Here is a 14,975-nt window from a genome sequence, read left to right on the forward strand (position 1 = left end):
TTATCTTTTATTTACTGAAATCAAATACAATAAATTTATCCTTACAGAAGTAACTATTAATAATCATATAGATATATCCTTTACATCATCAGTATATTATTTAATAACTTTAACCAAATCTTATGTATTATTGCTAGCATTAAACTGCACTAGAAACATTAAATTTTCATAAATGATCATTGATATATAATGGTACTTTTGAGTAGAATAGCAAGAAGAAATATTCTGATATTGCCTATATAAAAATAGTATAATTCAATTTTAAATAAATTCAAAAGTAATATATATATCCTCAAAAATGATTACAACTAATGTAAAAATGATTTTACACTAGAAATTTATTCTAATCTAATATTCTTATAATAGGGTTTACTTGATATTATCTAACAAATATCTATTTTAGTTTATCAAAATGGTAAATACAAGATTTACCAGTAGATTGATTTTACTTGTACTATTTCTTTTACTAACTATCATACTGAAAGACCATGTTATTGCTAGATGTTTAATATTTTGGATAATTTATGCTTTATGCTCTCATCTATATTTATAAGATAACTAAATCATTTTTTATTTGTACTAATTTATTATTCTTTTTAATTAATGAATCTTCTAAATTCCTTTTTATCAATCTAAACTAATATTTTCAGTAGTTAATTTCCATTTTTCAGTTTCAATTTATATTTGAGAAAATCCATTTCTAATAACTTCTTCCATATTAAAAAAGCATTCTGCTCCAACTCTTTTACTCTTAATTGAAGTACTTGCATCTCTTCTTTCATTTTGAATTTAAGAACTAGTATTTTTTCTAATTTTATAAAAAATTCATTTTTAATATCTATAAGAAAAATATTTTTATAGGTAATTTAAAGTTTAAAATCTTTTATAATTGCTTTATCTTGTTTTCAAACTTAAGATTATTTATCTCTAAATATAACTGTATTATTTTCTCTTCAAGTTAATATATACAATTAGAAAGTTTTTCATTTTTTTTTTTAGATTTATTAAAGTCATCATCCTGTATGCATTTATTTTCTTTTTTTATTGGATTTAAAGAATTCTACATATGCTTATTTTTTCTATTTAAGACATCATAACTATTTGCAAATTGACTTTTCCAATATATAGCAACTTCATGGTCTTTTTTTTATGTAAGAAAGCTCTTTTTTAAATTCTATTTAGCTTAAAAAATATTAATTTACTAAAGAATCTTCAAGTTTATTACCATTATTTAAATTTTTAAAAGTATAAATTTGGATATTTTATTGATATTTTTTTTTATTTTGAAGAAAAATTCAGCCAGATTTTTAAATTAAATTATTTTTTTTTTTGGCAAATCTAATACCTATTGATATTTATTGAAAAAAAAAAATCTCTAATATATACTGAAAAATACTAATATACATTCATACTTATTAATATATACTGAAAGAAAATATTGATTCATATTAAAGAATACTAATATGTATTGAAAAACACTAATTTGTACCAAAAGATATTGATATAATTATATTGAATTATCAGAAATAATAAGGGAGTTTACAGATATTATGTAATTATCAAAGGGGGAAGGGGGTAACCAAAATCTTACGTTACACTTAATAAAATATATAATTTATAAATATTATAATTTGATTGGTTATTAAATCTCGAAAGTGGGGGGGGGGGTAGGTTTATATTAAACTGAATATTACATAATATATGTAACTCCCCTAATATATATTAAAAGATATTAAAAAAAATTATTAGTAGTTTTTTGCATATATATTCTGACTAAAAATGGTTACCTATCTTCATGAAAAATTTTATTAATTCAATGCAACTTAATCATTATTAGAATTTGATATTAAAGAGATTTGAGAATTAAAAGGTATAATATTCAATGCATTAAAAAAAATGGCTGAAAAATACTATATTGATATTTAATATATTTATGAAATATAAAACAATAGTGAATATCTTTAATAAGAGCTAATGTTCTACACAAATCAATTCATGATACGGTGTAACCCTAATTGCTTCTGAATAATAAAAACATATTTTACGAATAATTTTTGATCTAGCAGTCCGATTTTAATAATTTTTTTTTATTTTGATTAGGGCAATGAGACCTATCGATTAAAAAAAGATCATTGAAATTAAATCACTAGATCTTGAGATAATAATTTTTGGAGGTCGAATTGAGTCTGAATCAAATCTGAATCGAATCTGAATCGAATCGAATTTCAGAACTTTGAATAATAATTTTCAGACTGATAATATAGAGCTAAATTTTAAAATGATATTAGAAGTAATAGATATTCTCTCTTCAGCTATATGCTAATACTTAAAGTCAAATAGAACATTTCTTTGGTCTTTATAAGATGCTTTTTAAGCTTTTTATATTTTTTTTAAGTCTTCTTTACTAGTCAGATTAAAGAAATTGCTAGATACTTGAAGTGATAAATTTTATTTATCTTAATAAATCTCTAATTACTGAAAAATTGTAATAATATATATCTTTCTATAATCCTTTATATAAAACTAATTTTTAGTTGAATTAGAAATATCTTTAACTTTTCAAGTTCTTATTATATTTATTAATCATAGAATTGGCTTGAACTTACCATTATTAATACAAGTATAATTTTTAATAATAGTGATAATTAAATTTTCTTTCATGTTCTTTAGAATAATTAGAAATAACTACTACATTTATATACTATTTTAGTGCTTTAAAAATATATTCAGAATTATCTTTTATAGTAAATTTAAAAGGTTTATTAACTTTCCATCTAAGCGCTTTAGTAATAGTTAAATTAAATCCATTAAATTTGCTTTTATTATTTGAAAAAAATTCAGAGATTGGTAAATTATTTGTATTAGTATTTAAGTATTCAGTATTTAAAATTTTATTTATACTTAAAATATACTAAAATAAGCAAAATTTAATATCATTTAAGTATAATTTAAGTATATAATAATATACTTAAAATATTCTTATTTTAAATATCCTTAAAATATACTGAAATAGACAAAATTTAAGTGTAAATTAAATATATTTTAAGTATATATTAAATACAAGTTAATTCAAATTTTGCAAAAATTCAATTTTCAGTATATTTTAAGTGTAAAATAAGAAAATTAAATATATTTTAAATATATTTTAAGTAAAATTTTTTTTTATAAAGTAAATTCTAATATGTAAATATGTAATCATATAAATTTCTGTAAGTATATGTATTAAATTAGGATTTTGCTTCTTAGATCTAAGGTAAAAATTATATATAAAATTCTTTGCAGATCTTATTATAAAAGGAAATTTTATATTATATTATATTGATTTTTTTCCTTTTTAGCTAATTAACCAATAGAATTTAAGAAAAAAGTAAGGTAAAAACTACCGTATATCGCGGGCCATAGCTCCCCCTATGCATAGCACCCCTTAAAAAATTTCATAGAATTGTATAAGTACCCGGGAGGATATTTTACAATTATCTTGTAATCCAGTGATCAGATTTGAGCCATCTTTTTTTGTTTGATAGCTCTCATTGAGCTCTTCAAAATAAAAAAAAGATCGTTCAAATTAGACTGGTAGATCGTGAGATATTTGCAAAAAATGGAATTTTTGGACTTTGCCTTAGACTGGAAATACAGGGTCAAACCCCTGATTTTTGCAAGATACCAAAAGATTGCGGCCCACTATATACGGTATTAGTAAAGAGCTAATTTTCTATGGTGGGATCCTATTGAATTTTCATTTAATTGGTGATCCGCGAGTCAAGTAGCGAAAACGATAATAAAATTTGACGGAAATTTATTAATTAAAAGCCGCATTTCTGAATGTGGGGTTGTTACGAATTTCTTCTAGCCAAATGTTTAAATAACGCCATTTTTCTTTAATGAAATAGTTTTCCACAGTTTTCCCACCAATCTCATGCAAAAAAATCATAATGTAACATTGGAAAAAAGTCCAATTTCTAAGAGATCTGAGATTCGAAAGACAAAAACTAGTTTTATCATACCATATCACTTGTATAATGAGTGTGAAAAAGTCTTGAATTTGTCGAGTTAAAAGTTATTACAGCATAGTTTACTAATAAAATAAATCAAAAATAAAGCAATATGCATGAAAGTTTAGTGAAATATAAAAAAATTTCCATAATTTGTACTTTTAAAACCTTAGTTTACCTAATAACATAGTAAATGCCGCGTGCTCAAGGTAAACTTCGTCAAAAAAAAGTTTTACACTTTGTAGCTTTGAAAAATAAAAGTGCGACATTTACTTTATTGTTTGTGTTATTTTTAGTAAACTACGTTTATAAGCTTACATCAATCATTAAAGTTGGCGTATTATGACAAATTAGTATATGATTTGCGTCAAATTTTATATGTAATTTCTCTAGTTGACTCGCGGATCGTCAATTAATTTACATGTTATTATATAGTTTATAGAGAAATTGTAAAAAAAGAAAATTGAATTAAAATTGCAAAAAATTTATATTATTATTGCAAATTATATATATTAAATTTTATATTATTTAAAAGTTATTGCTTTAAAGAATTAGTATATAAATTTTTACATCTTTATTTTTTTTAGAAATAGAAATCAAAAAAATATTGAGTATTGATATCAATTGTATTTTTCATTTTTTTAATTTAGTAGTTATTTACAAAAAAAAAATATTTTTTAATTATTTAATTAATGAAATTATATAAAAGCTAACAATATAAAATTTTAAATACTGTATATAAGCACCTTCACAAATATAAGCATTCACAAATTTTTATATTATCTGAAAGCAAAGTTAACGTTCCTTAACTTGAATGGCTATGATAATTTTGGTCAATCTCAAGGTGATTCCATTTTGAGAATAGCAAGTGATAGTTATTTTTAAACCTGATGTTCTAATGTCACGAACTTGTTTAATATCACAAAAAATTTTAGTTCATTTTTGCATCAAAGATCCCAGAAAAACTTTTTTTAAAATGGACACATTTTATACCAAATATATAAATTTATCCAAATATAAGTACTCCTATAACAAAAAAAATGTTGCTTATATTCAAAACTTTACGGTATATGTTTTTTAGTGTTCATTTTATTATATATTAAAATTTTGAGTAATATTAATATATATATTTTTGAACAATTAAGTAAAATTAGGTATTTGCTACTTTTATCCAAGTAGTGTATTTTTAAAACAAGGTATAAATTACATTTTTAGCAAATTAGCTATTTGTAACTTTTTGAATTTTACAGTTTAAAGAAAATTTATTAAAATTGGACTACAAGATGCCAAAAAATTTGTAAAAAATGATTTTTTGAATTTTAGTAAGAAAAGGTAATTTTGATTAAAAGTCCATTATAACCTATATATTAGATGTTCAGGATTCTATTACAATATATTTTTATTTTAAATACTAATAATTTTAGTTAAAATTATTAAAAAATTGTAAGATAAGTGTTAAAATAACTAAGTAATAAGATTAAAAAAAATGTTTGCAGAATATAAAAAAGGTTTTTACATTCTAATATTTTATATTATTATTATTATTTTACATTTTATATTACTATTATTAATTATTAACTCTTTTTTATAGTCTTTGAATACTTTCAAATACAGCTTTTTTCAGAAAATAAACAATTAAAGTTACTACTTGTAAATAGAAATTTATACAATTTATAGCCAGATCATTTTTTATAGGTGCAAGATTTGAAAGTTGTAATGTAGTGTCCAACATTACAAAAAATAAACCTGCTGCTTACATTCAAAGTAAATGCTTGCTCATTCATATATTGTACTCTTCCCTTATCTAATATTATACAAATCTTAATGTCAGATGAAATATTAGCAAAACCATCTAAAATAATCTGCATTTTCAACATTGATCTTATCCAGTTCTTTTTTATCTTTGATAAATTTCATAGATTTGAAGTCTCCAATATACTTTATTCAAAAATTCATCTCCCTATAAAAGAGATTGTTTTTGGCAAGAAAACATTGAACCAATTATTAGGGTTTTTAAACTTTTTATTAACATTTGATGAAATTCTTGAATGGGTTGAAGGAATTTCGATCAATACTTAAAATTAGGTATTACTGCTATGCATGCTCTTTATGGGTCTTTGACTTGCCGTAACACGAAGATTGTCAATAGGCATTCTACGTGTAAGTATCTATAGATCTGTTGTGACATGATTTGACTGATGTACAGTACTTCTGGAATTTTCAACATAATTTGAATGATTTTTGAATTCGCAATTGAATGCGGCAGAAGCGTGTATAATTCTACATTTTCATGGATGAATATTCTGAATATCATAATAATTGACAAATTGTATCCTTTTAAGCAAAAAAATTAACAGTAATCCTATTCTGTTATAAAAGAGCATACTTACTCACCACAATTGAATTGCGGTATCAACGTATTTTATAAAAAGTTGATCCAATTTGAAACATTCGTTTTACTTACTTTTTGTGGTTGGAAGATTTAAAATAGGGAAAACGTTTTTCCCAAATTCCCAAAACAAACGTGACTTAAAGAATTGACGACGCATGTGATTTTCATAATCTCAAGGCATTTTATTTTACGCCCACAGAAAAGGATAATAAATAAAAACATAAATATATTCTTTTTCACATACACATATTTTTTTACGCAATACAAAAATTATTTTACAAAACAAACGGATGTTTAAGATGATTCATCGGTTTTTTTAAAATGATAAACTTTTTCTTCTCCGGTTCTTGGTATACCTAATTCTAAAAGCTTATGGAATGCAGCAGCGAAATCTTTGAAAAATAATTCTTCATCTTTAGCATATTTCTCTACCCATGGTCTAAAATTTTTATCCTAATCATTAAAATAACCATAATTAATACTGAGATTACATTAATAATAACCAAATTTACATAAATTACCTGCATCAATGCCATGTCAGCGGGAAGCATCATAAGTTCACCTATAAAAGCAAATAAGTAAGTAAGTAAACGAATGAATAAGTAGCAAAATAATGTTTCTTGTATATTACACACCAGTCTCTTTGTCAATATATTGTTTTGGACCTTTCCATTTTTTTTCAACCCACTTTCTACCCAAAAGTTCGGTAAAGAAATTATTTGTAAACATTGTAGGACTAGCAGTCCATGGACCGTCAAAACCACTTCGATCAGGATGACAACGACCTAAAGCGTGAGCCCCAACAAGTGCTACAATTTCACTGCGTTGAATATTCATAAACAAATTTACGAGAATAAATTATACTGAAATGGCTGGAATAAATAGAAGTATAAGAGTATATTAGTTACCGATCATCGAATCCCATTCGATAAAAAATATCCCGAATGTGAGATGGACCTTTAGTAGCATCGGGAAGACGACCATCAGGAGAACAAGCTGTTGCGGCGTCAGCATCCTTACTATAATAATTATAATACGAACATTACGCGTGAATTTACATTATCAATTAAAATTAGTAATATCCGACTTAAAATTGATTAACTTACCGTCCGGGAATCCATGGAATTGTAGGACCTCCCTAAAAAAATATATAACAAGTAAATTGTAAATAACCCACAATACGAGTACTAATTCAAGCAAATACGCATAAGATTAATTTATACCATTTCCTGAATAGCGGTAACACCAGCTAAACTCCATAAATCAGAATAAGATATTTCTGGATTTTTTTGTTTAATAGGTTCCAATTTATCTCTAGCAAACTTAAGTCCTGCATTAGCACCATGATCAGATTCGGGAGAAAATCTCATGGTAGCACCATTACTGCCACCGGTCTTAGATACTTTATCATAAGTGCCGGCCGCATGCCATGCAAGACGAACAAAAACTGGTCCATTAGAACCATCATCCCAATCGTTATCTTCTAAAATATCAGCTATTTGATTATAAATTTTTTGATAATCAATAGTTTTTGGTTTTATAGGCACTTGAGTTTTTTCTAAAATACCACCATTGTTGGTACTGTAAAAATAGTATCCCACTCCTGCTCCTAAAAGACCAGCTGCTCCCAACCAAAGCATACCGCTGCTACCACCGCTGCTATCACCACCGCTGCTACCACCACCAGTTTTTTGCTCTGTTTGTTCAGTACTATAAGCACGTTTCAAATTTGGAATTGCAAAGGAGCGAAAATAAACTGAAGTATTCAAAACAGTTTTAGGGTAGGTTGCATTAGCGGCAAACTTTGCTGTGTTAGCACGTGTAGAAAAAGCGCGAAGAACTCGTAACGAAGACATTTTCTTTTTTATTTACAATAAAGTGGAATTTGTTATCCAAAGGTAAAAAGTACTCCTAGATTGAATGTGGAAATAAATTTTTTTTTTTTTGCATGTTGTGTTCAATTTGATTTTCCCATCAAACGCATTCATTCCCGATTATAAAAAATCTGATTTTATAAAAATGATTTCATAACCTATTAAGAACTAGTTTTAATTGCGTACCTATTACGAATTAGTTTTTAATTGCGTAATTTCCAAAAATTAAAAATGTTTGGCCATAGAGAGTTAAAAATCCTACTAATACGTATTTAATAAAAATAATAATTTTTTAATATTTTTAATGGTTAATACGTTTATCCGAAGTCGCGCGGACTGAGTTAACATTTTGCGAAAGATGATTATTACCTATCACGCCTATCACATCTCAAAAATAAGGTGTGGATCGTCATGATTATCATCTCATATAAACCAAATTAGTCTATATTATTTTTTACAGAATGGCAAAAATCAATTTAATAAAGGGAATTGTACTATCGAAGCCTTAATAATACTTACTATTAAAAAATAAATAGTAAAAAAATAATTGTACAAAGCATTTTTATACAAAATTTTTAAGTTATATAGCTAAAATTTTGTAATTGATTTGATTTATTGAAATAAAGCTAATTAAGTATAAAAAATTTTACAAGTAAAAATAACAATTTAATTAAATTAAAAAAAAAAAACTTTTATTTTTGTAATCTTTTATATAATGCTAAAGCAATACAAGATCCTTAATTTTCATATAAAATTATAAATATTTTAAATTAGAACTTATATTTTAAATTAATACTAAAAAAATAGGTTTATAAAATTCATTAATAAATTAATAATAACTAATATAAAATTATTATTAAATTATAAAATCATATAATTTTTACAAATTACTATATATATTAAGTAATTTAACTATAATATTAATCATATAATTTTTACAAATTAAGTAATCTAAATTAATATTTATATAATTCAATAAAGTTTTCATATTTTAATTATATTAAATTACTATTAATTAAAATAGCTTTTAACTTTAAAAATATTATTAATTTCAAATAATAGTTAATATTTTTTATTTATTTTATTTATATATATATTTGTATTATCCAGCTAATTTTTTATATTTTAATTTCATTTTTTCAACTTAAACCTGATATTATTTGTTAATAATTAACATATAGTTTCTTTTATCACTTTTTTAATAATCAAAATTTACATTTTATAAGTAAAAACAATAATACAGAATTACATCTATCTGCTATATAACTTAATAAATCTTTTTACAATTATATATATAAATAATTTAATATTATCAGTAAATTGAATAAAAATATTGATAAGAAATAATAATAAAGATATATTACCCACTCATTATCCTTTTATCTAGTATATAAAATAAAATATCTTATTATTGATTTCAACTTTCAGCTGATCTGAGTTTTTTCGATATAGCCTTTCTTAAAAAATTCTCACTTGTCAAGATTTTAAAAAACTCGAAATTCCAAGAAAAAAAAGAAAGTATTTAAAATTCCTCTTGATGACTTTACATCATTTCTGTTCAACATAATTAGCAGGAAAATTTCCTTCTTTTCCGTTACATTTACCGACCCACCAATCATTAATACTATCGGTTTTCTTTATAATAATAATTATATCGCCCTTACTAAAACTTAGATCATCATCCTGTTCGCCTTGAAAATCATAAGCAGCAATAGCAGTTTCTAACTTTTTACGAGGTGGCATAGGAGGTTTGTTTGGTTTTGGAGCCAAAGGAGGTTTACTAGAAGCAGTATGATAAGAATGTGTTTTTTGTGAATTCGATGTATTTGAAGTTATTGATGATTTCTTATCATTATAATTTTCTTCCTCTTTTTCAAAAGGATTGTTGGTAATTTTTGGAGTATAAGGAGGAGGTTGACTAAATCTATTTTGATGATTATGATTATTATTGATATTAGTACTAAGTCTTGATGAACGAGAACGAATCGCATCATCATTAGATGAATCATTATCTTGATGATCAATGATAGTTTTTCTTGAAGCTTTTGCATTTAAAGCTCTATATAAAACATCAGCTTGTGGGGGAGGTGTAACTTGACCTGAAAGTAATTCTTTTGCAGAAATTTTACGATTATAAAATTTTGCATTGGCATCTTTTCTTTCAAAAATAACACTACCTTCAACTGATACACCAGCAAATAAACCTTTTGATTTACTATAAGAAAATATAGCAGCAGCGTGACCAAGTGATAAAGATCCAGCACCTTCAGCCGTACGTCCAACAGGACCAGCAGCAACAGATAAATTTCCTCCTAATGTAACATTACCACCTTTCGTAAATGTTTTCACAGCATCCTTACTATTTAATACTATAACAAAATCCGTCATTTCAGCACCTATTTGACCTCCAAAACCCATACCTCCAGTACTTATTGCTGATGGTGCACTCCAAGTTCCATCTTCTAAACGTGCTACAACTAGACCTGCTCCCATTCTACCTGAAAATAAAAAACCTGCTTTAATAACTGTAAATATAGCAAAACCTTTAGCTTTTTGCAATACATTTGGAGGAATAACTTTATCGGGACCCTTTGCTGCAACAGGGTCAATAAAACTATTGAGAATCTTTGCAGCTTTTTTACATTCCTCTGCAAGATCTTGTGGTAAAGGTGTATTAACCATTATTTAGTGTGTTTTACAAAATAAAGGAAAAAAAAAAAGAAACGACGCTTTTTTTGTTAAGTGATTCTTTAATCTTCAGATCAACCTTTATATAATATTTATATCTGATCAGTCATTGTCAAGTATATGATCGTCGGCCGAAATTATATCAAAATAATTTTTAAATTTTTGTGATGCTTACTTAGCCTTTAGCTTGGTGTGTTATGATTATTGTATTACATAAAGACCGGTAAGGTAATACAAAGTAAAAAATTTTGACGTAAAATTTGAAAATGCATAATTATATCATTCATACCAAATAAATTATCGTTTACATAACAATTCGGTAAAGTTATTAGCATAAACCAATTAACCGTATTATACGGAACTTTGTAATTACCGTATAAAGTTGCCGTATGATTAACATTGAATAATTTTGTGATAATTTATTTAATAATATATTTAAATATATATATACGGAATTAAATAGTTCCAAATAAGGATTGTGAAACTTTGAAAGAGTTGATTATAAATTAGTAATTATTCTTTATTATAAATTTCAAACGGCTTTTTTTTCTCTTTATGATTCTAATTTCTTTCCCAATTAATTGACAAATCTATCTTTAAAGAAGATTTGTAAACTAAATATACGTTTTTTTAAGTATAATAATAATAAAAAAAAAAAAAAATTAAACAATAATTAATTATGTCTACTATTCCGGTTATGAAAGAAATAAGTCGAACATCATCAATTAATGACTCAATCATTGAGATTTCACTAACTTCGGATACCGATGAACTTAAATTACCAAAAAACAAAACTTCTAGCATATTAATAGTAAATTTTATGCCAAGAATAGTCTTCGTATTAGGGCTCGCATTTATATTATTATATGTTATATTATTATTAATACAAAGTATACCGAATTTATCATTGCCTAGATCTGTTGAAGGTGTTAAATACCAAGCCATCATATTGGAAAATTATTCTAATGAAACTTGGCAAGGCTATTTACATATTCTTGTTGTTTTTTCTTTGATTTATATTTGTAAACAAACATTTTCCATTCCAGGAGCCATCTTTCTTGTAAGTATTAAAATATTCTTACCGTTACGTTAAAAAGAAAAAAAAAAGATCATTTTTGCTACATTTTTGCTAATTTTAAAAAATAAAATGTCGTTTTTTTTTTTTCAAAAAAGAATTTATTGGCAGGTGCTTTATACGGTACAATAATTGCTACATTGTTAACTTCTTTGTTGACTGCAATAGGGGCTTCTGGTGCATACCTTATAAGCAAATTTATTGGACAACCAATAATGAATCAATTTTTAAGTAATAAATTGAATTATTTAAGAAAACAGGTTAATGAAAATAGGGATGGATTATTCTATTATTTACTATTCATTAGAATGTTTCCTTTGTCTCCATGGTGGTAAGTAAATAAAATATGAACCAATTAACATGATTCTCTAATGTTAATTTTAAATTTTATTTATTTTTAGGTTTCTTAATATAGCATCACCATTATTATACATTCCATTTGGAATATTTTTTACGACAATGTTTTTTGGATCAATATCATATAATTTAGCTTGTGCTCAAGCTGGTGATATTTTATCAGAATTATCTTCTACTACTGATATCTGGCAGCCAATGCTAATTTTTAAAATGTTTTTGGTTTCTTTATTAAGCTTATTGCCTCCTTTATATACGAAAAAATTTAAAAGTAATAATACTATTATTAAATCAACAAAAAATTCTTTTAATGAACAATTAATTATAATTGAAACAGGTCAAATTATATAATTTTAATCTTAAGGTTTTGATTTTATTATTTTTTTTTTCTTAAAAATAAAAAAATTAATATTTTATATAATAAATCCACGTGTTTATATTTTAAATTTCGGAAAATAAAATTAGTCTTTTCCTAATTAATGCGGCGAGTGAAAATTATTTTGTGATTGACGAATCGTTTCTCCTTTTAGAGTCAAATTCAATGATTTCATTCTTTTTTTTCCTAAATTTATTTCATTGTAAATTTATAAAATAGAGTGCACTATTTATTTTTTTTAAATATGAATAGATATGGAATAGATATGGAAATTGATGACAAGGTCGCGATTATCCATTTTATGTGTTAAATAAACTTATCCCTATTATTGTCAAAATGCTTGACTGCTTGTAAATAATGATATATATATCAATATTTAACTATTTTTCCAAGAAATGCTAATATAATTAAGTTTGATAAAGTGAGCACGACACGAGAGAGCATTTAAAAGTTTACTTTTATTAAATGAGACAAAAAGTTGACCAAATTCTCCAAGTTGTTCTAGAATAACTATAATATATTGAGTTTTCAAACATGTCTTAGAACAATCCAATTCTTCATAGAGATACAGGGGCTATTTCTCAAGTCTATCCCGTTTCCAATTTTTTTTTTACTAGTGAATTTAATCGAGTCAATTTAGTCTCGTTGGTCGGTCAATTTAATCGATCATTTGTTTGTTCGAGAAAAATTGACAAATGATCTACAAACAAACATATGATAAATTTGAGAGAATGATCAAATTAATTCATTCCTTTTTTGATATGATTGGCAGATTAAAATGTAATGATTTGTTATATTAGTAGACTTTCATCATTCGATATTGTTATTAAATAAATACATCATTTATCTCCTAGATCGGTTTAGCTAATGTTAATTATTCTCTCTCTTTCCTTATTTCGTTTCATAATCATCCGGAAATATGAAAAATCGTATTTCCTCAAAGTCTAAACCTAAAATTACATCTTCAACAATGAAAAATTCTCAAAATAACGTCAAAGTTCTTAATATTAAACGTTCAGATTATCTTTCTTATGATGATTTGAGGTCAATGAGAAAAAAAGTTAATGAATTAACTACATTAAATTACGATAATGAAGAATCAAATAATATTAATATTACTGATGACACAGGAGATTTTATGCAAGATTTTAATAAAAATTTTGAAGAAAATTATTCAGGAGTTATTTCTATTGCTACATTATTCTGTACTATTAATAAATTATTTGAAGATGTTGGATGGAAATTTTCTAATTATAATAAATTAGATGTTAGTAAATGTGAATTGACTAATCTTATAACCAAACAAAAATTTAAAATTAACATATCTTTTGATGAAGGTTATGAAGCTGATATTAAAGAACATAGAATGAAAAAGAAAAATGAAAAACCTGAATATTTTCATGTTTATGATAACGATGAATCAAAATATTTGTATATGAATAATGATGATGATATTAAAAGTAAAGTTGTTGATTTAAATGATGTGAAGATTATTAATGGAGTTCATGATGAAAATACTATCGATGGAAAATTACATGCTTATTCCGCTGCAAGAACAAGAATTAAAAGAAATTTACCTGATCTTCAAGAAGAAATTTATGTTATTCTTGAAGAGGTTAGTGATGAGATAAAAAATAGAGTAACACATTTTGATGATCCTTTCTCTCTACTTAAAATTTTTGAAGAGAATTCTCACGAAATTAAGAATTCAACGAAAGAAAAATTCGATTGTGATGACGATCAAGAATATTTAACAAGAGAATATGAAAAAATTGAAAATAATAGTTATCATTTCGTATTGGTTGAAGGGATTAACAACGTTAATAGTGAAGAAAGGCAGATTACAATGCTACCGACAAACCAAAGTTTAATGACAACGAACCCTTCTAAAGATTTTTATTACTAGCGCTTTCGATAATATGATTATACCCTAAAAAAGTATTGAAATTTCAATTTGATAATAATGAAATAATGATGAATAAATAAATAGTTTGATCCATTCTTGCTTAATATTCAGGAGAAATGTGTAATGCTTTTATGCTATGAATTAATATTATTTAAAAATTATTGCAAAAATAAAATAAATCAAGCGCACGTGCATTTTACTAAATTTATGTCTTACAATGGTGCTTTACCAATTAAGCTGTTCATTTTTTTGATTAATATATATTAAGCTATCAAAGGGTAGGCGCTCTGTATTGTGTGACAATCTGTGTAATTATAA

At 24.8% G+C, this 14,975-nt stretch overlaps 4 protein-coding genes across 4 annotated transcripts; 2 read left to right on the top strand and 2 right to left on the bottom strand.

Annotated features, from left to right (window-relative positions):
• Positions 1-6,529: 6,529 nt before the first annotated feature.
• On the bottom strand, positions 6,530-8,348 carry OCT59_025039 (heme peroxidase). Its single transcript, XM_025318628.2, has 6 exons — positions 7,608-8,348; positions 7,491-7,522; positions 7,293-7,403; positions 7,020-7,204; positions 6,906-6,946; positions 6,530-6,837 (listed from the first exon to the last, which is right to left on the bottom strand). The coding sequence occupies exons 1-6, from the start codon at positions 8,238-8,240 to the stop codon at positions 6,679-6,681; spliced, it is 1,161 nt and encodes a 386-aa protein (XP_025175594.2). The 5' UTR covers positions 8,241-8,348; the 3' UTR covers positions 6,530-6,678.
• A 582-nt stretch (positions 8,349-8,930) lies between these two features.
• Positions 8,931-10,940, bottom strand: OCT59_025040 (uncharacterized protein; the record flags this gene model as incomplete). Its single annotated transcript, XM_025318629.2, has 1 exon — positions 8,931-10,940. One exon carries the CDS (start codon positions 10,938-10,940, stop codon positions 9,807-9,809), a length of 1,134 nt encoding a protein of 377 aa, XP_025175595.1. The 3' UTR covers positions 8,931-9,806.
• Positions 10,941-11,501: 561 nt separating this feature from the next.
• Positions 11,502-12,826, top strand: OCT59_025041 (uncharacterized protein). The gene is made up of 3 exons (XM_066135791.1): positions 11,502-12,006; positions 12,120-12,352; positions 12,423-12,826. The coding sequence occupies exons 1-3, from the start codon at positions 11,626-11,628 to the stop codon at positions 12,724-12,726; spliced, it is 918 nt and encodes a 305-aa protein (XP_065991826.1). The 5' UTR covers positions 11,502-11,625; the 3' UTR covers positions 12,727-12,826.
• A 791-nt stretch (positions 12,827-13,617) lies between these two features.
• Positions 13,618-14,761, top strand: OCT59_025042 (uncharacterized protein). Its single transcript, XM_025318630.2, has one exon. The coding sequence runs from the start codon at positions 13,671-13,673 to the stop codon at positions 14,655-14,657; it is 987 nt and encodes a 328-aa protein (XP_025175597.1). The 5' UTR covers positions 13,618-13,670; the 3' UTR covers positions 14,658-14,761.
• The last annotated feature ends 214 nt before the right edge of the window (positions 14,762-14,975 follow it).

This window comes from Rhizophagus irregularis, chromosome 5 (assembly GCF_026210795.1).
Source record: "Rhizophagus irregularis chromosome 5, complete sequence".
Taxonomy (NCBI): Eukaryota; Fungi; Glomeromycota; class Glomeromycetes; order Glomerales; family Glomeraceae; genus Rhizophagus; species Rhizophagus irregularis.

Excerpts from the sequence above, each read along its gene's own strand:
- OCT59_025039 (XM_025318628.2), bottom strand. The coding sequence starts at position 8,240 with ATGTCTTCGTTACGAGTTCTTCGCGCTTTTTCTACACGTGCTAACACA. Across the intron at positions 7,205-7,292 it reads CGAATGGGATTCGATGATCG|TGAAATTGTAGCACTTGTTG; the intron begins GTAACTAATATA and ends TATTCAACGCAG. Across the intron at positions 6,838-6,905 it reads CTGACATGGCATTGATGCAG|GATAAAAATTTTAGACCATG; the intron begins GTAATTTATGTA and ends TTTAATGATTAG.
- OCT59_025041 (XM_066135791.1), top strand. The coding sequence starts at position 11,626 with ATGTCTACTATTCCGGTTATGAAAGAAATAAGTCGAACATCATCAATT. Across the intron at positions 12,007-12,119 it reads TTCCAGGAGCCATCTTTCTT|AATTTATTGGCAGGTGCTTT; the intron begins GTAAGTATTAAA and ends TTTTCAAAAAAG. Across the intron at positions 12,353-12,422 it reads TTTCCTTTGTCTCCATGGTG|GTTTCTTAATATAGCATCAC; the intron begins GTAAGTAAATAA and ends ATTTATTTTTAG.
- OCT59_025042 (XM_025318630.2), top strand. The coding sequence starts at position 13,671 with ATGAAAAATCGTATTTCCTCAAAGTCTAAACCTAAAATTACATCTTCA.